Raw genomic sequence first — 24,409 nt, forward strand, 5'->3', positions numbered from 1 at the left:
CAAAAATACGGAGGCAGTAAAACGATCAATAGCTGCCAGGGTTTGAGGGGAGAAGGGGGTGAACAATCAGAGCACGGAAGACTTCTGCTGCTGTCGCTGTTTACTCAGTAAGTCTTGTCCCAGTCTTTCCGACCCCACGGACAGTAGCCCGCCAGGCTCCTCTGTCTGTGGGATTCTCGGGCAAGAATACCGGAGTGGGTTGCCATGTCCTTCTCCAGGGGATCTTTCTGACCCAGGGATCGAAGCCGCGTCTCCTGTCTCCTGCAGTGGGAGGCAGGTTCTTTACCACTGAGCCACCTGGGAAGCCCAGGAGGCCTTCAGAGCAGTGGAAAGACTGCAGGACGCTACAATGCGGCAGACCCGCCGGAGGTACAGCAGTGAGCGCAGCGGGAGGTCGGCTGCAGACCGTGGGTGGCGGTCCTGCGTCGGGGCAGGTGCGTCAGCTGTGGCCTCCGGGGCGGGCAGTGATGCTGGGGGACGCTGTGCCTGTGGGTCAGAGAGGGTGCACGGGAAAGCGCTGCCCCTTCCTCTCCGTTCTGCTTCGAACCTAAAGTGGCTGGAAGCAATCAAGTCTTCACCAAAAAACAGACAGACCAAAAGCCACCCAGCCGAAGAGGCGAAGAGGCGGGAGACCTTTGGTCAGACGGCAGGCAGCCGCGGTGGGATGCCGAGCAGGGGAGTCACGTGGCCGTGAGGGCTCTCTGAAGCCAGCCTCAGGCCGGGAGGAATGAGCTGGAGAGAAGACCGGCGGGAAGGAGGGCGGGAGGGGGAGGGCTGTGCGGCAAGCCTGCCCGGGCGGGGACCCGGAGGAGCAGGAGCGGACGGCAGCGGGAGCGGAGAGTGAGTGCCCGGGGACCAAGGTCGGAGAGGAGGGTCTCCAACGAGGCCACGGTCCCCGAGCCGAGCGTCAGAAAACATCGGGGCGTCGGTGACCCACGCGGGCGAGTGGGGGAGGACAGTCGGTCCGGGTAAAGGCAGCTCAGTTCTGGTCACGTTGGCCGAGTCTGTGATCAAAGCTTTGGGAAGGTCCCCTAGAGAAGGAAATGACAACCCACTCCAGAATCCTGGCCTGGAGAATCCCCTGGACAGAGGAGCCGGCGGGCTGCAGTCCGCGGGGTCACAGGGAGTCAGACATGACTGAGCGCGTGGCACACGCGGAGTGTTAACGCAGGAGAGCGGAGGTGAGATGTTCAGGAGAGCGCGGACACCAGCCTGGGGTTCCAGAGAAAGGTCTGGAGTCGCCCTCACGGAATGCCGGGGGATCGCGGGAGTGGGGAGGGTGGAGAGAACCAGAAGCCGGCTGGAGCCCACCCTGCGGTCCACCAGCCCGAGGGGTCTGGAAGAGGAAGAACAGAGAGGCAGAGAAATAGAGGGACCCCAGGCAGACGGACGTCAGGGAACCAAGACCAGGAGGACAATGGCGGGAAACGCCGGGTGGAAGTGTCCCCGAGGCCCAGACCATAAAGGCTCCTCCAAAGCCACTCAGAGCGTGAGCGCCCCCAGAGAACCTGACAAGGGAAGCATTTTCTGTTTTAACATCCCCTTTCATTGTGTCCACAAGAGTGGGTGGGATATGTCTTCTGCATTGTTCTACAGCTCACATTTTTTTAGTGGTTGTTTAATAATAGCAGGAAGAACAATGCTCTGATGGTATTATTTTAGGCATTCTATTGTTGCTTTTGCTTACTGGAGCCCCAGCACTCAGAATACCCAATCTGCCTGGGAGACGTTTCCATGAGGCCAATCCTCGTCCAGTTGAGGAAACCATCTTTAGAGCAAACATCGGCACCTCACCAAAACAAGGGTTGTAAATTACTCACTGATAGACACCCCCTCCAATTCTAAAAGGATTCGTTTCAGCGCATCACTTGTGGGTTCAATGTTTCTGCAAAAGCTCTACCAGTTCTTAACTAGATAACCAAACTCATTCAGGGACGACCATCCTTACCAGTTCCAAGAAATCTGCAGACAGTCTTGTTAATGAATAACGTGGGGTTTGAGAATCCCCTCACGGCCTTGCCCCACTGAGGGGAGGTTTTCCAGCTCGGCTCCTAAAGCACTCATGCCCGTGACCGGTCATCCGTGCTGCAACTCTGCAAACATCCCAACCCACCTGCGACCTCCGGAGAGGGTTAGCTCAAACCCGGTTTGGTTTGAGCGGGGGTCTTATCACAGCTCTCCAAGACCCGGGTCATCGCTGTGTCTCCACCCCTCCCAGGAGAACGTTTGGCCATCACGATGCTAGTCACAGAAGCAGTGGTATCCTGGTGGCTCAGAGAAGGAAACCTCAAGGTCATCTTTCAATGCAAAGACAGCCTGATAGGTGAAAGGGCTGGGGAAGCACTGTCCAGCCTTCTGAGTGTGATGCACACGGCAATTCACAGGGAAATAAGAAGCTGGGTCTACACTCCCATTGCTCCCTCAGATTCAGAGGTGGGATGTCCTCTGGAATTTCCCCTGAATTTCCCAAAGCTGGTTAGGTGCTCCTATGGCCATGGGTTTGCCCTGGCTGTAGCATCTTCCAGCCTGGGTTGTCCTGGCCTGTTTCTCTCTCTGTATTTCTCAGGAGACCGCAGCCCTCCTGGCGGCGGGGGGCGGGCAGGTTCTCCTCTCCGGAGCACAGCCAACGCCCAGAGGAGGGTGTGGCCTCAAGCGCTGGGGCACACACGTGGGATGAAGGCAGGATCCTGGCCCCGAGGGCAGATCTGCCAGGGAAACTGAGGCAGGGGGTGACTGAGTCCTCGGAAACCATCTGCTTAATCAATGCAGACACAACATTCAGGACCCTCTGGTCCTTAAGTCGTGTGTGTGTGTGTGTGTGTGTGTGTGTGTGTGTGTGTGTGCCTACACCATTAACACACACATGTGTTCTACTCGATCAGTGGTGTCTGACTCTCAGAAACCCCATGGACTGCAGCCCACCAGGTTTGTCTATCTGTGAGCTTCTCCCAGCAAGAATCCTGGAGTGGGTTGCCATTCCCTTCTCCAGGGCATCTTCTCAAGCCAGGGATTGAACCCTGGTCTCCCGCAGGCGGATTCTTTATGATCTGAGCGACCAGGGAAGCACTGACACACACACTCATATTCTGTGAGTGTGCACTCACACACAAAGGCTGCACACTTTTCTCCTGGTGGCTACGAGAGGCAGTCCAGATGTGAAGAGCGTGATGGTTTAGACTCTGTCCTCACCAAGCCCCCTCCAGGGACTGGGTTCATGGTGCTGTTTCAGGGACTAAGCCAGAAGTCAGCTTTCTCATTTAACTGACATTCCCAGCAGAACGTGGTCCACACTCACATGGGAGTTCAACCTCCCTTCGCCCGAGTTCTAGGTCATTCAGTCCCAGAAGAGTGACTAATGGTCTAGAGATGCCAGCACCCTAGGCGGGCATCGCCACGCTTTGGGGGAAGTTCACATGTCTGGTCCTGAGAAGTAATCTGTCAAGAAGCATCACACAGACCAGTCAGAGAGGGGGCATTTGGAGGCTGCAGAAGGAAGGATTTATTCAGCTCCTGACTGCGTGACTCAGAACAGAGGACCTTCAATCATAATTTTAGGGGCAGATTTTTCTCTTGGGTCTGCATCTTGTTCCTCCAATCTTGCCTAAGAAAGAAAAGTTAGGGAGGAGTGTGCTGATGAGAAAAAAAAATATCCCTGACTTAGGAAACCTGCCCACTAGTAAACGAGCAGTATGGCCACAGCACATAGGATCCAACGGGAAAGCAAACGCCTTCCTTGTGCGTCCTGATAGCAGCCAGGGCAGCCCGTGCCTGACACACAGTGGGTGGTGTTCGTGTGCACTCGCGCAGGAAACACAGGTCCAGATACTCCAGAGAAGCAGACAATCCGAGAAAAAATTATATTGGCTTCTGAATTAGGATCTGACCTATGGGCAGCATCTTATCATTCTAAATGCATTTTAAAATGATATTTTGCTTGGAGCAATACAGAAATTATTCAACTACTTGGTAACCCTAACAGCTGATTTTGGAAGGAGGTAAGTTTTTTTTAAAAAGTTACTGATGGCATGAAAAGTGAGACCAATTTTAAAATTAGCCAGATATTATTTTTAAATGGATTTTCTCACACGGAGATAAGCCATTTGCATATTAATACAGTTTCTCTCTCCTGCTTAAACCAGGGGGAAAAACTATGGCAAAATGACAAGACCCATGAAGTTAACCAGTGTTCAGAGGGTGTCCACCTGCCGATGTCTTAAAACATAACGTGAGATGTGAGGGATAAAGCAAAACCAGGACAGGGACACGCACTCGGGCTTTAAGAAAAACTCAAGGAAAGTAAAACAGTCCCAAACTCAACAGAAATGAGTCTGGTTTCCCACTCACCGAGTGACTCCTGCTTCACACTGGAGGCCAATTAAAAAGCCGGTTCTTACAATGGGCTTGGCTTTGCTAACATCATCAATAGGAAAACTCAAGTGCAAACACAGCTTCATATTCCAAACAGAGAATGTCTCTCGTGCCCCTGCCACCTCTCCTTGGAAGTGTGAAATCTTTGCGTCAGAAGCTCTAGACCCAAATAAAGAGTTCAAGAGCTGCCTCTGTTGGAAGTATTTTGTCATCGTGACCAGAGAGCATTTCAACAACTGACTAGGGTGCTGGCTGGCCTCTGGGCTGCGAGAAAAAAATCTGAAGCAGCTAACTGCTGGTGTTATTCCCTACCCAATGACAACAGCCAGCCAAGAGCCAGACTCGGTGCCAAGGTGTGTATGCATATTGTCAGTTCATTCGGGCAAGTAACAGTCCATCAGTTATATATAATCAAGTCAGTGAGCTTCATTCTTCCTTTAGAGAAGGAAAAAAAAAAAAACCTGAAAGCAAAATTATGTGAAACAGTTAAAGAGTAAGTGGGAAATGCCAAAAGCAGTAACATCATTTTTAAACAGTTGGGGGGGGGGGGGATGCAAAATGCCATTCAGAAGCCACACCTTCCTGGGGTTCTGTCTGCAAGTCTGTGGCTCTGGGGAACAGCTGAGGTCTCCAGGGGAAGGAAAATAAGTAAAGAACAGCAGCACGTCAGGGATCGTCCAAAGTTGGACGCCTCCACTCTTGCAAGCCTCAGTCCCAGATCCTTTCTGGGCAAACACACAGCCCGAGGAAAGGAAAACTAGCAAAACAATCTCTGCACAGAACAATAGATGGAGTTTCGTTTTGGTTTCACACTCAGATATAACGTGGTTATAATTTTTTTTTCTTTTTTTTTTTGCTATATTAATAAAAGTCAGAGAGTGGAGTTTGGAAGTGTTTGGAAGCTGGAGGACAGAAAGGCTCGCCGCTGCTCCTTAGCGTGCTTCGGCGACAGCAAAGTCGTGGGAAAGCGAGAAGACAGCTGTTTCCAGGCAAAGGGCCCAGGACTGTTCACCATCAACCACCAGAGTCTCCAAAGCTCCAGAGAAGCACGCCCAGAGCGACGCCCGGGCACATGTGCGGGGCTCCGAACAGCACGGGGCGCGCGTGTCCGCCCCTCCCGCCCCGGCCCCCGCGGGCGCCCGGCGCAGGTGAGGGCGCCCGGCGGTCAGGCGACCGCGACAGGCGAGTTCAAGTCCCGCGGACTCCCGGATACCCTCACACAGCGCGGGGCGCTCCAAGCTCTGCGCTCTCGCCCCCCGCCCGAGGAATCCCCTGCCTCGTCCCTACCCAGCCCACAACAAAGGCGGCTCCCCAAGGCGTGCGCCATCGCAGCCCACGGGGGTCCCCGGCGGGGACCGGCCGGGAGAGTGCGCCTGGCGGTGGCGCGCGCGCGTCCCCGGCCCGGAGGGCGGCTCCGGCCGGGGACAAAGGGGCCGCGCGGGGCGCCGGGGCGCGGGGCGGGACGCCGGCAGCTCAGCCGGCCGGGACTCACCTTCGCGGCGGCCCGGCTGCTCTCCTCGTGGAGCAGGAGCGCGGCGAGCAGCAGCAGCCAGACGCCGAGCCGGGGCCCCATGGCGGCGCGCCCGGGGCGGCGGGGACCGGCGGGGGGCGGCGAGGGACGGCAGAGCCGGCGGCCGGGCTCTCGCGGGCGGCGGCGGGCGGCTCACTCTGGCAGGGCTGGGGCTCGAGCGCGGCGCACCGTCCCGGGCGCGGCGGCTCGCGGCGGAGACCTGAGCTCGGCCAGGCGAGCTCCCCAATTTGTTGGCGCTGCCCCTCCCCTCGGCGGCGGGGGCGGGCAACGCCTCAAAGGGGGAGGACCCTGCGGCGCGGGTAAGAGGCCGCCGAGCGCGCGGCCGGGCGACTGTGGCCGCCGCGCGCCGGGACGCAGGGCTCCGCGCTCTGCCCCCGCCGCCGCCGCCGCCCGCCGCGCGCCCCGCGCTCGCCTACCGGGCCAAGCTCCGAGGGCAGACGCGCGGGCCCGAAGCCGGCCCCGGAGGGCGATCGCGCCGCTCCTGCCGCCCGCGGCGCTGCCGGAGGGCGGATGCGCGCGGACCGCCGCCGCTGAAGCCAGGCCCGAGGTGAGAGCGGCCCCGAGACTTCGGGACCCGCCAGAGGGCAGGGACGGCGGGCTCCCCGTGCCGCCGGGGCTGCACGCTCGGCTCTCTGGGCAGGCAGGGGAGAAGCGATGGGGCGGCCGCTGCGGAGCGGAGCCTGGGGGGGCAGGCTCCCCTCTCCCCGGCGGGGTCGCGGGGCGGCTCTCGGTCCACTCCCCGCTTTCCCCCATCTCGCGATCCGAGGCGGGCGGCGAGGATTCCCCCTCCCCGGCCAGGCTAAGCCCTCTTTGTCTCGCCTTACAGGCTAACAGGGACCGATCGGAGCCCAGAGGGGCCGGACTGGGAGCATGGACAGAGAGCTGCGCGCCGCGGCGCGCCCTGCCCTACGGCGGTAAGCGACTTTCTGCCCGGCCCCTGGGTCCCGCGCGCGCGTCCTTTTAGGAACCGCCACGCCGGGGCCACGCACTCACGGCGCTCTAACTCTCCCACCAGGTGGCTGCTGCTGGGGGCCGTGACCGTGGGGCTGCTGGCCCAGAGCGTCCTGGCGGTAAGTCCTGAGTCTCTCTCGTTCTGGGCTGACTGGCGAGCCGGAGAGGATCTTGGCTCTTGGTCGGGTCACCGAGTAGCCTTGCCAGAAAGCAGCTGGTGTGTGCTCACCTGAGCGCGGGTCTGTGTCTGTGTGTGTACGCGCGCCCGCGCCCCTGGTGTGCTTGTGTGTCCCGCCGGGCAGCCGGTACCCAGCCCAGGCTTTGAGAAAGTTCGCCTTCCCCCGCGAGGACTCTGGTTTGCCCTTCCTTGGGTTCCCCTTCAATCCTGTGCGTTACAGGCGTCGGCTCATCCTTGGGAACCAGTAATTAAAAACATGACCCGCGGCATCCTTTCACCGCGTTTGAGCAAAGCCCTTGGTTACAAGCAAAGCTGGGCCTTACAGTCTAGGCCGTCAGACACGTGGTTCCCAGGCGCCAGGCTTGGAGGAGAATGGCCTGTGTGGCATCGGAAGCTGGTGTGGGGTCCTGCCCTTGGCAGAGTTTTCTTGTCCTTTTGAATGAGTGGCTCTTGGGGGTTGGAGGGGGCGGGACCAGGAGAACCTGGGACTTAGTACTCCTGGAAACTGGGAGAGGGAACAATGGCAGAAGTTCTGTTTTCTTGCAAGATGTGCTCTGGCCAGGGGTGAGCCAAGGTGGGGCTGTTAAGGCTCCCACCAGGGACCCTGTTTCCCGAGTGCCTTCCCCCAAGCCCTGCCATTCGAAGTGATTCTGTGAGCATCGTCCTTGCGCCAGGATTGCATGGTGGGATGTTGTACGTTGTCATAGGAGCCACTTCGCAAGAGCTCCATGTGGTGTGGCTGGGCTGTCACAGGCCTGCTGGTTGCTTTCAGCTGAAGACCCAAATGTTTAAAGTGGGACTGAAAATCGGGGAGATTTACCGGGGTCCTGGACTCCCCTCTCCTCCTCTGTCTGCTGGAATATCTGGGCACCTGGCGTCCGGGGGGCTCCCCCGAGCCGCCCCCCCCCCCCCGCCCCCGCCCCGGCCATCCCCACTCTGGGTAGTGGAGAGCTGTGTTCATGGCTTGGTTTGAATTATGTTATTTCCACATTTTTCCGTCCTTGTATAACACGAATGAGGATTTTGCAGGCTGTGAGCGAGGAAGCACTGTCCAGCCTGGGAAGGAACCTGGAGCCTCACCTTTCTGCCGTCTTCTCCAGGTCAGGGCCCAGATTGGGAGTCAGAGGAGAACTCTGTAGACTTTGACCAGAGGGTTCCAGACAAGTTTTCTTCCAGCTCAGGATGTGTCTCGTTCCTTTCCACACGTCCCAGATTTAAGATCAGAGACTAGATATTTGAACCAGCCCATTGACCCTTATGAATCCTTATGCACACATGACGTGCAGGACTTGGCTCAGAGCTGGGAGCAGGGGCAGTGCACACACTCACACTCACACTCACACTCAGAGGAGGAGCAGGCGGCCCCTGCAAAGGAAGACACGCCGTCCCGTGCGGTGTGAGCACGGTCTTGCTCTCCCTCCCACACCCCCTCGTCCCCTGTAACCACTTTCGTAAACATGACTGTTTTCCTTCCAGAGGATGATGGGAATCTTACGTGGGACTGAGCCTAAAATTGGCGGAAAGGGCTCTGTGTCAGAAGTGTGTGTGTGTGTGTGTGTGTGTGTGCGCGCGCACGCGCGCGCACAACTCATGTCTGACTCTCTGCAACCCCATGGACTGCGCCCACCAGGTTTGTCTATCTGTGAGCTTCTCCAGGCAAGAATCCTGGAGTGGGTTGCCATTCCCTTCTCCAGGGGATTTTGCCAGATATACAACCCGCGTGGCAGGCAGGTTCTTTAGTGCTAGCAGCACGTGGGAAGCGCCCACGTCAGAAGACCTGAGAGCGAAAGGCAGCTCTGCCCTGATCTCATCAATCCTGAGCCCAGGTTCCCTCATTCTGAGCAGGCAGAGGATATCCCGCAGCTTGTGGGATGCAGCACACCTCTGTGCCTTTCCCTAAAGCCTCTGAGATGCTGCAAACCCATCTGAGTCCCTGCTGCCTGGCCCTTCGATGGGACCCAGGGCGTTTATTGCCTAGCAGTGCTTCTCAAAGGACAGTCCTTGGACCCTTACATGCATCTGGAAAGCCTGGTTAAAAATTCAGAACTCTGGTCCACATCTCAGATCTCCTGATCAGGCTTTCTGGGGCGGAGCCTGGGTGTCTGCGTTCCCACTTGGGGAATGCCAAAGTTTAGGGGCCACTGAGTTAGAGTATTGGGTTGGAAGGCATTGGAGTCACTTGTGGGTTTATTTCATTTCCCTTTGCTTTAGACTCTAAAACAGATACTTCTGGGTCCTCTTACTAGAGACATATCGATACATATTATTCAACAGGCATGGAGTTTGTAATGTTCAACAGTAGACCTTCCACTTAACTATCTTCTTATTGACCACTGGCTTTAATTACTGTTACTCATGCAACTGTGCCTTAATCCTTAACTGGTTTTCTTAAAAATATTTTCTTCCTTGTGGCAAGCATAGTTCCTGCCCAGCTCCTGTCTGCCACACTCAAGAATCCTGTTTCTTTGCCCATTTGTGCCAGAGTCTTCCCAGGGGAAGGTCGATTTAGCAAAATGGGCTGCTGATCGTAACGACGAGTTTCGTAGCAGAAGCAGCTGAAAATGGCTAGCAGAGGGGGTGAATAATTATTTAAAGAATACTTGCTATGAGCAGATCTGTGTGCCTTAATCCATCTGAGCCTCATAGAAAAGCACGCCTACCTGAGTAGGTAACTCTTACCCCCATTTTGCAGATTAGATAACAGAGGCACAAAGAGTTTAAGCATGCCTTGCCCGCGGTGTCTCTCTGTAAGCAATGGATTTGAACCCAGGTGTCTCCCCACAGCTCGACCCGGGATCAGACTGTAAGGCAACTGCTGAGCTTCAGCAGTTGGGTCTCCTGGCCGTGGTTTCCTTGCTCTGGACAGAGATGAGCCGAGTAAAGCCCCCCGGCTGATTTCCGGGAAGGGGAATCGCTCCTGAAGAGCAGGAGCCCAGAGGAGGGGAGAGGCCACTCCACCCGGGGTCCAGCAGGAGGAAAGTCTCCGGTCCCCTGGCAGCCTGCACTCGGGGCCCAGGGGGGCGCGCACGCCCTGGGAGGGCAGCCCTCTGTCCCCGTGCCTTCCTGCAGCTGCCCGGCCTGCAGGCGGGGCCAGGGTGTGGGTGCCCGGCAGACGGCCCGTCCTCAGTGACCACCAGCCCTGACTTTGAAGACGGGTTCCCTGGACGTGTGAGCCCCCACAGATCGCCGTTGCTTCTTATCTCCAGAGATGGGATAGCAGCCTTACAGATCTAAGAGGGCAGTCCTGTGCGGTTCTGGGGTGGGGGGAGAATTCCAGAGAACAAAGACCTTCCCGGAGATCAAACATGCTGTGGGCTGGGCTGACCTCCTGACCCCAGCCAGGATCTCAGATTCTCCAGGTATCAGGGGCCAGCTAGGACAGCCAGGCACACAGGCGCTGTGTGGCCCCGGGAAGTGCTGGGCTCCAGACCGCCTTCCCACCAGCTAAGATTTCCAGGCGCCTCCCAGGACTCCAGGCTCTGGAAAATTCTCTGGGTGCTCTTGCACACTGCCACGCCTTTCCCTCCCTCCAAGGAAAGAAGAGAAAGAGAAGGAATCTGTTCTTCAGGTTTTCTCTTCTTCCAATTAGCTTATCGATAAGTTATGGCAAATGGACGTTGCACATTCCCCATGCCCGCCTCCTGGAGATCAGGGCTTTCCTAGAATTCCCTGGAGCTCTAGTCCTATTGTTCAAAGCCTGAGTCCCTCCAAAGAAGGGAAATATTGCAAGGTTCCTCCTCTGTTAATGGAAAAGCAAGCAAATCTCCAGCTCTCTGGTACGCTCTTAAAGCACTCCTCTCTGCGTGGCTTGTCTGACTGTAGATAATGTCAGAGAGTTGTCACAGCATCCCAGAGCAAGACACAGGTACAAGGGGGTCAGAGGGCCCCTGGCTTCCCCACTGCCCATGGGTATACCTAGAACCAGAGAGAGGGGGAAAAGAAAAAGTGGAATTCAAGTGGAAAGTGCTAGAACAGAACACAAGGATTTTACTAAAATAATAAAAATCAAAGCATGGTCTATCTTCCTGAAGAGAGGATAAAAGAAGAGTAGGTAACCAGCTTCAATTAGATGATAGAGACAATGCGAGAGGAAGATACGAGTGACATAATCCTTTTCAATGACGATGATGTAATGAAGGTCTCAGCACGTGGAAGGTGGTGGTTTTGGAATGTCTGGTACTTTCTATCTGAAAAAGAGCTAAGAACCCCTGATTAGAGGACTTTAGAGGAGGCTGTGAAGTCAGCCTCCCGCCAGACCTGGTGGCGTCATCGCCGACGTGGAAGGCGGTGGGTGAGTGGGGGCCCCCTGGCCCTGCTGGTTCTGTGCAGGAGCTGGTGGCCCCCATGGCCAGGGGACCGCACAGCAGAGTTGGGGGGCCACCAAGCTTCACCCGGGCGTGGCTCCAGCTGGCTGGGTGACCCCAGAGCCCAGTCACTGAGCATTGCGAGGCAGGGCTGGTGTCTGTGCCGGGACACTCCCCGGGGTCAGTCAGCCTGGGCAGTCAGAGAGTCAGAGCTGAGGACAGGGGTCCCCCAGCTGCCCGTCCCAGGCCCGTCCCCAGGCTGGACCTTCCCAGTTTAACCCCAGGAAAGTGGTGCTGCTCCAGGCAGGCATCAGGGCTGCTGCAGAGTTGAGTGTAATATGCTGCTTGGGGCTGCTTATCTGCGGCTGGTGGGGGGGTGGGGGGAGCTGGTGTGAATGATACCTGATCAGCTGCAGTGAGAGGGCTGGCAGGTTATCTGTGCTCACCTCCTGGCCCCTCCCGGTGACTGCTCCCGCCCTTAATGAGACCCTCCAGGGACAAGCCTGAATGACTCACTCACCCTGGTTTCATCACCTCCCTAGGGGTCTGTGACTTTTTTTCTTTTCTGATTATCTATGAAAGAGGATTAGGCAACGATTCCCTGGAAGGAGGGCATGGCAACCCACTCCAGTGTCCTTGCCTAGAGAATCTCATGGACAGAGGAGCCCGGGTGGGGCCACAGTTCATAGGGTGGAAAAGAGCTGGACCCGAGGGAAGCGGGTTAGCTCACACCCGCACGAAAGAAGACGAGAAGGTGTCTAATCTTAGGGAGACTTTGTGGGTTTCTTCAGCCCCATCCGTGGGGTCAGGGAGGGAATTTCAAAGGACGTGCCTGCAGCCCTGCCCCACCTCCCGGATCCTAAGCCCTTGGGCGCCTGGATCAGTCTCCCGTGTTGGAGTCCCCTATCCCCACCCCACCCCGTAATGGGTGTTCTGTTCGGATGTGATCAGGCTGCCGCTGAAGCCACGAGTTCGCCTGTCAAGATGGTACTCCTCTCAGTGCAGCATGGGGCCCTAGATCAGATCCTGGGAGAGCCAGAGGACACTGGTGGAAAAATTGGGGCAGTGCTGGTAGCCTGTGATTTGGCGAATGCACGCGTGTTAATCTCTAGTTTTGACACAAATGGGCTGAAGTTATGTAAGACGGTGATATGACATCCTCGTGTCTGGGTGAAGGGTTGAATGGGGACTTCAAACTCTTTGCAATGTTTTGGCAAGTAGCATTCATTTCAAAGTAAAATCCTGCGGACATGAGTTTGCGCAGGCTCCGGGAAATGGTGAAGGACAGGGGGAGCCTGGCGTGCTGCAATCCAGGGGGTCGCAGAGAGCTGGACATGACTGAGCGATTGAACGGGCTGACTGAGAGGTCACGGACCACTCGCTGCAAGCGTGCCTCTTCCAGACAGACAGGGGCACAGCGGGTGCAGAGGCAGCAAGTGTCCCCCAGGGACCAGCGAGAGGGGATAGTATCCCCATGCTGCGCTCTGATAGAAAAAGCAAACACAAGGCCCTTCTGTGTCTTCAGAAATCTAGCAGAAGCGGCCCCTGCCAGGGACAAGGGCTTTGGTCCCCCCAAAGGGTGGAGTTCTTTAACAGGAAGGGGTGGAAAGGCGTCTTCATGGAGTTTCCATAGCTCGGCATCTCCAAGGGGCCCCAGGGCTGAGCTACAATGGCCTCCCTCTTCTCGCTGGCCTGGCGGGAGGAGGCGGGCGGCGGGGGTGGGGAACGTGGTTGCAGGGGTGTTCGCTGAGTTCGGGATGGCACAGCGGGTTTGCAGGACAGTCATTTCTAGGAGGGCTTTCCACGCTCACACCTCTGGCTCACCAGCTTGTCAGGCCAGCGTCCCCGGGGGCTGCACGGGAAAGGAGAGCCCCACGCCCACCCCCTTTCATGTCTGGGACACTCGGTGGGCAGCAGAGATGCAGGTCCAGGGTCCCCGAGCCCCCCACCTCCACACACAGGCTCCCTGCGTGGCTGTGGAATTTGGAGGAGTCGTTAAGCGACCACAGCTGCTACTGCAGTCACGGGCCGGGAGCGAGGATGGCCAGCGGCCAGCAGCAGCCACCTCGCACTTCACCTCTGTCACCACCCCCAGGAGCAGAGCGGCCCTGGCCAGTCGGAGGCCCCCTGTAGCGTATGTCAGAATCCCTGTCCCTTGGAAATGACCCTTTTCAGAGTCTAATTAAAATGCCCCCCGCCCCAATTATCATTACGAGAGCCAGGACTTTAAATCATCGTCCATAATCTCTGTAGACATTAAGCATTTGTCTTTACTCATGTAATTACCTCCACTGGAATGACAGACACCACAACCCAAGGCGTTGGACACCTAGCATCTTTCCTCCAGGTCTGATTCACCTGGCATTATATGAGCCAGGGCCTGAAACGTGGTCGGCACCCAATAAAGCGCCCGTTCCACACGTGAGTGAAGGGGCGGCGAGTTGAAAATACTGAAACAGATCTATTGGATGAGAAATACATTCATGGAGCAGTAAGGGAAGGTTAGATTAAAATATAGTTGTTCTCCGTGTGGATTTTTCCCCCAATTAAATGCTGCCCCTCACCGGCTGAAGCTAGCTGTTCATGATGATAAAGGAACCGCTGATCTGTCTGTGAAAGATTTGCATTTTTTCCGAGGGATTGTTTCGGCCCCACCCCTAAAATTCCTATTCTGTTGCTTTTGCCCAGGTCAGTGATCTCCCATGTGGGAATTACGGAAGAATTTGTGTTGTTGGATTGCACAGGCCGATTTTCTGGTACCTGGTGGGAATTACATAACGCTGTGCTTTTCTGCGTGTCGAGCACTTCTGGGTGCGTGCCTGTCTTTGTGCGGTGGTGTGGGCCCCGTGAGCAGAGGGAAGGGCTTGTGCTTGGGGACACGGTCAAAGGCACGTGCTCCCTGGGTGCCTCCCCACTCTGGTTTGTCCATAGAAAAAAAAGAAAGCTGATGATCAGCTGCTGGGCAGTAACTGCAGACTGATGAGAGGAGGGACACGGGGACAGACCCACAGCCCTCCCCTCCTCTGCCCTCGCCCCGTCCCTGCCTCCAGGCCGGAGAAAAGGAGGGGTCCCCCACGAGGGTCTCTGTGGATTCCCCTGGGGTTGACTTATGACAGAGGAGCCCCTAAAGGAAGCTTCCAGCATTCCAGAACCCCAGGGGCAGCTAAAATCTCCCACAGGAGAAACAGCAGTTTGGTGCCAGGGACGGATCCCAGCCCACAGTTCTGATCACCCCGCTTAACAGGTGTGCAGACGGAGGCACACAAGTTAGGGCACTCAGTAAGGGCAGTAAGGAATAAGGTTGGGAGTGAAGCCCAGCACTGGCTGGTTCCGTCACCCCTGCTCTCACCGTGGAGCTAGACCAGCAGATCCGAGCCGCAGGGTCTGTGTGTGCACATTTGAAATACGCAAAATGCTGGATATGTAAGAGACACACATGCATGTTACCTGTGTGCATTGTTATCTACATGGGATATAGATAGATGATTATAGGAAGATAGATGATTGATAGAAACACGCAAAATGTTGGATTTGTAAAATGCACACATGCATGTTATATGTATACATTGTTACATGGAACATAAGTGAAGGGTTAGTCGCTCAGTCATGTCTGACTCTTTGCGGCCCTGTGGACTGGGACTTGCCAGGCTCCTGTGTCCACGGGATTCTCCAGGCAAGAATAGTGGAGTGGGTTGCTGTTTCCTTCTCCAGATTTGGAATATAGATAGATGATAAATGATTCTAGGTATATAGATGATTGACAGAGACAGAAAGATAGACACATAGATGGATGGTAGATAAATTGATAGATGATAGATAGATAGATAGTAGATGGATAGAAGGGCTTCCCTGGTGATTCAGGTGGTAAAGAATCTGCCTGCAATGCAGGACACCAGGGTTCAATCCCTGGGTCAGGAAGATCCCCTTTATAAGGGAATGGCCACCCTCTTTGGTATTCTTGCCTGGAGAATTCCATGGACAGAGGAGCCTGGTGGGCTGCAGTCCTTGGGGTCTCAAAGGGTCGGACATGACTAAGCGACTAACACATGCAGAGATGGATAGATAGATATGGAAATGAGAGGGGGACATAAAGAACACAGAACACTCACACTCTGAAACCCACACACACACACACACACACACACACACGGCCTTGGATGCCCCGGCTCCTTTCTCCATGAGCGCTCCCCAGGCAGGAGAACGACTGTCTATAGACAGCGTCAGGCAGACCTCTTAGGGAACATCTTTGTGGGGTCCCTCTGCAGAGGGACTGACATCCGAGTGTGATGACTAGCAGCTTGTGAACGCTGAACAGAGACTAGAAAGGCTGCAAGGGGAAAGACCCCTGAAGCATGACCAAGGAGGACACGGGAGCAGGCAGGGGGAGCCGATCAGCAGGACAGAGTCCCCTAACCCTCCTTCTCCGGGTCCTTTTCAAAATCCCAGGCAGTGGAGATGAGTGTACTGCAGCCACGCAAGGGCGGGGCCGTGCAAACACAGCATCCTCTCAGAGCAGATGGAGAGCCTGTCGGAAAACTGGGAGCCTGACATGGAGAGAGATTTACTGAAGCCCCCAGGGAGTGAGAGACCCTCCTAACTGATCGTAGCTGTGCAGGGGACCCCGGGCAGCAGCGGCCTGATGCCAGACTCCAATTTTCCTGGCCCGGTGCCAGGTTCCCTGCATGGGGTCCGCGTGCACCACTGTTTTCTGCCCTGATGTTTTCAGCAGAGTTCCCACGTACCAACATGCAGACAGGCGTGGTCTGTTAAAGGGCATTGGAGCATCTGGGTTGGAGTCCCATGACCAGAAAAAGTCACTTTTCCTTTCTCTGTCTCCTTTTCTTTGTATTAATATAAAACAGGAATGTTAACACCTATGTCACAAGTCACGGTGAGATCATTTACGACCTGGCTCTACTAGGAATAATGTTCACTCACAAGTCGTGTGCACCAGTCCTTCACGGGCTCGGGTCTGGGTCCCCGAGGAGAACAGGCCAAGAGCGGTGGAAGGGGGCTGTTCTGAGTACGTGCACGTGTGTGTGTTTGCACACACATGCATTTGGGTAGGCGTTTCCAACTGTCGGACGGAATTTGTAAGTTGGACATGCCACCTGGAGTGTCCCTGGGGAGCGGGCAGCCCACAGAGGCTCCACTGTCAAGGGGAGAAGAGCCACTCTGGGCTCCCTGGCACAGCACACGTGCCCTGCGTGCGGCCCGGGGGGCGGAGGAGAGGAGCGCCCCTGCCCAGACGGGGACCCGGGACGCTGAGACCCTGTCTGGGGGGAGCAGCTGAATGGCCAGGAGCCTGAGCTGGGCACCTGCTCCTCACTGCGTGTGTGTCCACTAGCGAGATGGGTGCCGGGGCATCTTCCCATAGCCTCTGGATGGTTGTTTGTATTTTCCAAGTTTGAAAAGCGTCTGGCAAGCGAAGAATGTTAATTTTAATTAAAGTGAGGTCAAGGTGTGACTAAATTATTTCCAGAACAAATGGAAAGACTTACAAAGAACATGTTGTTCAAAGAATTCTGAGATCCAAGTATCAGTTAACAAAGCAAGAAAACTCTAGAGGCTTTGGTTTGGCACCATGGCACAGAAGACACGCCCAGAGCCTCAGGAGAGGATGTCGTAGTCCTCTAAGGGGCAGAGACGGCCCCCAGCCTTCGCCTACAGGCATCAGCAGGGCTGGCTCCCACAGTCCAGTGAACTGGACACACACCCCCCACCTGTTTCCTCCGGAGCCCCCAGGTGAGCGCGGCCCGTGGGGGCCTCGAACAGGAAGAGTCCAGCTAGAAATTCCAGAGGGACACTCACCCCCATCCTTTTCTTCCTTACTTGGTCATGGTCCTAACTGTCAGAACCGTCCAAATACGGGCCTGAGACTCTCTCCTTTCCTGTCTGAAATCCACCTTCCTTTCCCACCAGCCCCCACCAGGTTTGCCTGCTTCCCTCCCCGCCCCACCCCTCCCCTCCAAGACAATCTTAGCTCAGACAGGATTTCCTTCATCTTAGTCATCAGCTTTTATGGCCCAGCCTCCCCTTCCCGATGCAAAACAAGGAATGTTCGCAGCAAAGAGCCTGCAATGGTTTGTATACCTTATGCCAGTGTGTGTGGATATCAGTTTTTATGTCTGTTTATCAACATCAAAATGTCAGAGCCTTGAAAAGGAAATGCGCTTGTGCTGGTGAAGTCACACAGTGCAGGGACTTGGGGGCTGTCTGCCTTGGCTTTTGTGAAACTGCAAAAGAGCAAACATGTTCAATTTCCTCGCATTTCTAAAAAGCTGCACAGTTAAAACCACAATGACGATTTTGGCAAAAATCACCCGTGTTTGAAACGATGATAGGGAACAGGTCTGGTTCCCACCGTCACAGAGGAACAGGCCCTGGGGGCGTGAGAGGACGCATTCCTTCCAAGCCTTAAAGGATTTCCTGCGGCTTCCAGGGAGAATGTAGTCTTCATAGCCTATCAAGTGATTTTCTGAGGAGCCAGAAAACATCAGTTACAGGAACAGAAATACAGTTGTCAGATCTGTTCTTGGTTAAAACGGAAGCTCAGCCACCGGCCAGTCGCAGACCCAGGCGCTGGGGCCTGAGGCACAGCCCGCTGTCTGCGATCCAAGGCCCCTCTGGCTACTGGTGACCCGGTCCTTGGACCTGGCTCTGCCTTGGGCTTGGATTGGCACCACATTTGAGCCCTTGAGCTGTGATTGGCCCGTGAGCCTGAGCTCCTGCCCTGTGATTGGTGTTTGAGCCTGGGCCCCCGAACTGTGATTGGTGGGTGGGTCTGAGCTCCTGCACTGATTGGCGAGGGATTTCTTTGCTTTTCAATGGGAGCGGTTTGTTATCTAGAAATTGGAATGTCATGTTCTAGAAATAAATGAGTTACCTTACTCCAGAGGCGGAAGGAAGTAAGATTAGTCATGCTCACTCTGGATTTTTTTAAGTCCCCAAATTCCTTAATTAGGAAGTAAAAGCAGTTGAGACGCGCCTTGACTCCTGTCTAGAAGTTCCAGAATAGGGAATGTCTGTCTGCACCACAGTGATGCTTCAAATTTAGAAAGGCTTGTTCCACAAGCAGAGTCAAACCTGGGCCATCCCTTCTGTGTGCGTTAAAGTGAGAGCAAAGCCAGCACAGTGTCCCAAAAGAAAGGGAATTTATTTAAAAGCGGTTGTACATCGGTTCGGTGCTTACCAGGTGGCTCAGTGGTAAAGAATGCCCCTGCAGTGAAGGAGACGCAGGTTCCCTCCCTGGGTGGGGAAGATCCCCTGGAGGAGGATATGGCAACCCGCTCCTGTGTTCTTGCCTGGGAAGTCCCATGGACAGAGGAGGCTGGTGGGTACAGTCCACGGGGTTGCAGAGACTCAGACACGACTGACTCTCAGAACATGCATACACACACACGTCTATACATACATTTCACCCAGTTTTAGAATTGTCTGTCTCCTTTTTACAGTTCCTTTGACAAAATCTCGATCCTCCTAATTCTTGAGTGAGGACAAAAGGCTAAGGCTGTTTATTCTGCCAACATTTTTGCCTTCGTGTTGGTTTTTCTTCCTCATTGGGTTTAATTAACTAAAGTCTCTAAGGATAAACATAGAAAAAAGGCAGGCTCCATGAGGGTTTTTTTTTTTTTTTAACTCCTCACATTGAAAAGTTGTCTTAGCTCTTCATTCTTGCTAAGCAGTTCATATGTTAAAAATTAGATACATTTCCTGAAATTATAAGCAAAACCTTGACACGTGATTCATACATCACATACACTACACATGTAGTGTTTGTAAACTAATCACTTGTAAATGGCCTCATTAGGAAGACCTCAGGCCTCTTGTGTATCTGCTGCTGCTGCTAAGTCACTTCAGTCGTGTCCGACTCTGTGCGACCCCACAGACGGCAGCCCACCAGGCTCCCCCGTCCCTGGGATTCTCCAGCCAAGAACACTGGAGTGGGTTGCCATTTCCTTCTCCAATGCCTGAAAGTGAAAAGTGAAAGTGAAGTCGCTCAGTCGTGTCCGTCTCTTAGCGCCCCCATGGACTGCAGCCCACCAGGCTCCTCCTCCCTGGGGTTCTCCAGGCAAGAGCACTGGAGTGGGGTGCCATTGCCTTCTCTGCTTGTGTATCTATCTAGTGCAAACCTGTCTGCTTGTCTACTTTTTTAGAACTGTGATAAAAACACACATGACATGAAATTTACCATCTTAACCATTTTCAAGTGTGCAATTCAGAAGCATTGAGAACATTTACCTTGTTGGGCAATCTGCCTGATTTCCAGAACTTTCTTCATCATCGCAAAGCAAAGGCCTGTCCCATTGAGCAGTAGCTCCTTCTTGCTTCCCCTCACCCAGTCCCTGGCCAGCTCTAATCTCTGTTTCTGTGAGCTTGCTTGTTTTAGGCACCTGGTGTTGGTAGAGTCTTATTTTAGAGTATTCGTCTTTTTGTGTCTGGCTGATCTCCTGTAGCATAATGTCTGGACATTTCAAACATGCTGTAGCCTTTGTCAGATTTCCTTCCTTTTTGAGGCTGAATAATATTCCTGTACTTTTCTAAGGCATTGTTCTACGGTTCGGTTTTGTTTGTTGGCTGATGGGTTTCCGTGGTTCGTGTCAAGTTTAGAAGCAGCACGTGGGCGCGTTGGCCACACAGCTTCTGTGCTTGGGTCTCTGAGACTGGTCTTCCCACTTCTGCGTGGCTCAGTGTAGCCCTCTGGATGCGGGTCTTGGCTTCCGGACCATGTTGATTACTCCCAGATAGAGTGAGTCCCGCAGGCTCCCTGTTTCTGACATGCTGAGCCCAAGCTCTGTGCCCCCGCCGCTGATCTCTTGGTCTGAGAGATGCCAACGGACAAGGGTGTGGACCCAGTGAAAACCCGAGGCCGATCCCCAGGAATTCTGGGGGGAGTTTGAGGGCCTGTGGCCACATCGCTGATTTGGAGCCCACAGATGGGCTCATCTGAGGCTCGCTGGCTGCTCGGATCCTCTCCTCTGCACTCTCTGGGGGGGACCCGTCGGGAGGCTCTGACGCAGCACCCAGAGGAGGGGGTGGTCCCAGAAGCAGCCTCCTGCTGGGGACCATATCGCATGTTGGCACGGGGTGCCCCTAGGTTGCCTGGCACCCATTTTGCTGTGGCTTTTTTTCCTCTTGCAAGTTAGTGGTGTTGACCATGTCTCTCTAATACTCGCTCCTCTGAAATGACGAGTTGCAGGGTTTACATGAGTGAGGGTCAGGGAAGCGGAGGGGCCAGTTAGAGGGTCTGAGTCCTGGACAAAAGCGTGGCTTTACCTGCCTCCTCTGAGCCTGTGGGTGGGGGGCGCAGGCAGAGGGCCTGAGAAAACTCCCAAGGAGGGGGCGCTTGCCCTTCTGCCAAGCCCGAGCGTGAGCCCCGTGCGCTGCAGGGAATGCTCATGGGTGAACAGCGCCCAGCGCAGGTCGAGTGTGGGGGCTGGGGTCTGACTCACGGGAGCCAGCAAGGTGGGGGGAGGCGGGAGTCCTGGTCAGAACGGACGCTCGGTGTTGGGGGACGTTTCGCTCAGAACCCCAGCACAGGCCGCCCAGCCCAGGGCCAAGGGCACGTCCGTCAGAAGCATGCACCTGCGGCCGTGACGTGCGCTCCGCTCTTGGCGGCTCCACTCAATTTGAACTGCTGCATGAAAACTACTGGGGTGGACAGACGTCGGCTTATCTGCAAAGGCAAACTAACGCAAAACATGCTTCCTCTGCAAGACAGAGTGCCAGCTGGATCCTGGCACGCACTCGGCCAGTGAGGGCTGCGGGCTGAGCTGGGCTTTTTCTCCAGGGCAGAGGAGGTTGGCTAGTGGCCTCCTTTATGCTTCTGGAAGCTCTGTTGAGGGTAAGAATGTGGAAAGGGAACCAGTGACCCAACCGCATGGTCCAGTGGAGTGGGAGGGGGGCATCACTCAAACCCCCGCTTACCAATCAAAGCGATAGCTGAACTTGGCCCGGTGACCGCCTCCCACTGGGCCCGGGATCGAGAGGCTGATGGGGGCAGGGGACGTGCCCGGGAGTCCCCCTCCCCTGGAAGTGTCGGTCCCTGACGTGGCGTCCTCGGAAAGCTCGTGGGATGCCGCTCTGAGGTCCCGGCTGGAGTCGGAAGAGCCGGGCCAGAGCAGGGCTGGGCAGACTCTGCGTTTGCCTCCGCAGACTCATGCGCGGTGGTCTGGGCCGGGCCTGGGGCCCTGCTTTTCTAACCCACTCCCAGGTGATGAGCTGGCGCTGGTCCAGGGACCGCAGTTTGTGTAGCAAGCCTTAGGCAGCCGTCCGCAGGGCCCTGTGGCTGCTCGGCGGGCCTGTTTGCCACTCGCGCGCCGTCCAGAGAGTGTACATCCAGGCCCCTCGCCTCTAAGAGGTCCTGCCAGGCTTCTAACGCTGCAAGAGAAACAGAGGCACACTCCGCTCGCTCGCTTGCACAGGCAGTGTTTGGAAAGCCGTGGATAAAAGAAAGATCATTTTCATCCTCTGTTCTCTGGGAGAGTTAAGGACTTTCTCTCTTTGCAAAGCATTTTATCTTTTGACACGTAGGGCTGGCTGAGGCCTCTGGGATCACGTCCTGCCAGGGAACGAGTTTGACCCTGAGCGCTGCGAAAACAGCCTATGCGGGGAGGGAGGGGCTGGGAGAGGGGGCACCATGGCCTATTTCATGGAAACACGTCTATCCCTGATTTTTAAAAAAAAAAAGGTCTTTTTAACACCATCAACCTTAGCTCATCATCGTTTGAACAGTTTAAACCAGAGAGTATACATAGTGATCAAAAGCCAACACATTTCAGTGTGGCTGTTCAGAGTCAGGTACTGGAAACAGAACAGCGCTCCTGCGTCACGGAGGGTTTACCTGAAGCCTGTTTCCTATTGAAACGGAATTGGCAGCACACTCCCTCCAGCCTCTTGTCTCTCTGAGTTGTTCAAGGAGCTCTGTTCCTCGTGGAAGGACACTTGATCTCCCCCAGTGGTGATCAGTCATGCGTCTCTCTGACCGTCTCTAGTGAAAGCATCTGTCCGGCAGAGTCCTTTGGAAAATTCCATGTAGAACAAGCATATATTAGAGATACAAGCAGAGATTAAGCAGGCAGACCTGCCAGGCAGATGTCTGCGGAGGAAATCACTTCGGAAGATGAGTGGATGGAGGTAGAGAAGCCTTGATCTGTGCAGTCACTGAGGCCGTGCCGCCGTGGGCAGGTCCTTCCTGTGGGCTTGATCACGTGGTCCCCGAGCACATCTCCACCTGTCCTTGAGACTGTATTCCTGAAGGTTCTCCTGTCGCCTTCGAGGTACAGACTTTATACTTTGCATGTGGTGGAGGAGGAGGGCCAGGTGTCCCCTCCCAGAGCTTCATTCTAAGTGGTCCGCTTAGAGCCCAGGTGACCTCTGCCCACGCCCAGCGGTGAGGGGCCACGGCCTCACCTGGGGCCTTGGGTGAGATCTTTAGCTCTTCAAGGCGTTGTTCTCCTTCCCTGCAAAATGAACTTATAACCCTCTCTCAGCTAGCTGTTATAAGGACTGAATCCCGTAAGGAACATAAAGTGTCTGGTATAGAATCAACACCTCCACAGGTGCCGAGATTCCCTGCAGAAGGAAACGGCAAACCACTCCAGTATCCTTGCCTGGAAAATCCCATAGGCCGAGGAGCCTGGTGGGCTGCAGTCCAGAGGGTCGCAAAGAATCGGGCACAGCTGAGCAACTGACAGACAGACAGAGGTGCCGTGATTACTGTTCTTTCCTCCAAACTCAACCAGTGACCCCTTGATCTTGACCGGATCCTGCTTTTTGCTGTCCCAGGGGACACTGTCCCACCCCGGGGCCCCTCTGCACCCCGAGTCATGAAGCCTCGACAGGAGCTCCAAAGGCTCTTCAGTAGAGAGAGGCTCCTCCAGCGTCCCCCAGCGTCCCCCAGCGTGCTCAGTCCCGGACGTGTCCCGGGTCAGCTGTTTATGGACATCAGTTACTTGAGTTCTCACCGACCCCATTCGCACGGGCCCCTTCTCTGGCTCTTCCCCGTCCCGTGCTGCGTCCAGCTGCTCCCTGAGTGACTCTGGCCCTGGGGACATGTCCCGAGCCTCCATCTACATCCAGCATCTTGATTCCTAGTCTGTCAATTAATCTTTGTGGCAACATGAAGACCACAGGGTCTTCGCTTCATTGCTGAGCTCTTCCTTACAAATCAGTGAAACCCACAGCCTCAGACGGCAGCTCATGAGCCAGCTGAACAACCTGAGCCCTCTGTGCCCAGAGCAGGCTGGCCATGGACAGATTCCAAGCCTGGGCTGATGGTGAAGTCCTGTTCACTGTCGACCCCCGCTGGCCCCCAGAAGCTGAAGACGGCGTTCCCTTAGTCACTTTCAGAGCCTCAGCTTCAGACACCTGTGCCTTCCCAACATGCACGCATTCACCCTCACCCCACTGGGGCCTCCCAGCCGCTGGGGGCCTCTCTCCCTAGGCACCCCCGTTTCAGCCTTGGTGGGTTCCATCAGGTGGGTACATGGCAAACGCGTCTCGGCTTCAGCAGCCACTCTACATGGGCTAGCTCACCTCCCGCAACGGCTAGCTTCCATCTGCATGCTTAGGGACTCACACCCCATCCCTGCCCAGGGCTCAGCACACACCGCCTCCCTCTCTGCATAGTGAAGGCAACTTCTCCCCACATCCCTGGCCACACTGGAGTCCATCCAGAAACCTCTGCTGCCTCACCACTGCCACCCAGCCAGCCATCCTGGCCAGTCCGTCTCAGAGTCGGAATGGCCCTGCCTCTTGCATTTATTTGATTCTTGCCAGTAAGAGACAAAGAACTGAGAATGCCTTAGAATGGTCCTCTCAAATAGCCCCAGGCATTTTTGACATCACAGTTTGTTTTTTTCATACATATATGTTTGTTGCTCAGTCATGTCCTTTGCAACCCCATGGACTGTAGCCCACCAGCCTCCTCTGTCTATGGAATTCTCTAGATAAGAATATTGGAGTGGGTCGATATTTCCTCCTCCAGGGGATCTTCTCAACTCAGGGATCAAACCCGAGTCTCCTGCATTGCAGGCAGATTCATTACCATCTGAGCCACAAGGGAAGCTTTTACAC

General features: G+C 55.3%; 2 protein-coding genes across 2 annotated transcripts in view; one reads left to right on the plus strand and one right to left on the minus strand.

The window, feature by feature from the left end:
• The window catches only part of COL4A1 (collagen type IV alpha 1 chain), a 132,697-nt gene extending 126,612 nt beyond the window's left edge, over nucleotides 1-6,085 (minus strand). The window contains exon 1 of the mRNA XM_065902162.1: nucleotides 5,861-6,085. Within this exon, the coding sequence (XP_065758234.1) occupies nucleotides 5,861-5,941 (81 nt within the window). The 5' untranslated portion in view covers nucleotides 5,942-6,085. The remainder of the gene's footprint in view (nucleotides 1-5,860) is intronic.
• A 221-nt stretch (nucleotides 6,086-6,306) lies between these two features.
• The window catches only part of COL4A2 (collagen type IV alpha 2 chain), a 160,805-nt gene continuing 142,702 nt past the window's right edge, over nucleotides 6,307-24,409 (plus strand). The window contains exons 1-3 of the mRNA XM_065902160.1: nucleotides 6,307-6,446; nucleotides 6,726-6,813; nucleotides 6,915-6,969. Coding sequence (XP_065758232.1) covers nucleotides 6,770-6,813; nucleotides 6,915-6,969 — 99 coding nt within the window. The 5' untranslated portion in view covers nucleotides 6,307-6,446; nucleotides 6,726-6,769. The remainder of the gene's footprint in view (nucleotides 6,447-6,725; nucleotides 6,814-6,914; nucleotides 6,970-24,409) is intronic.

The sequence above is a fragment of the Muntiacus reevesi genome, chromosome 11 (genome assembly GCF_963930625.1).
Source record: "Muntiacus reevesi chromosome 11, mMunRee1.1, whole genome shotgun sequence".
In the NCBI taxonomy this organism is placed as follows: Eukaryota; Metazoa; Chordata; class Mammalia; order Artiodactyla; family Cervidae; genus Muntiacus; species Muntiacus reevesi.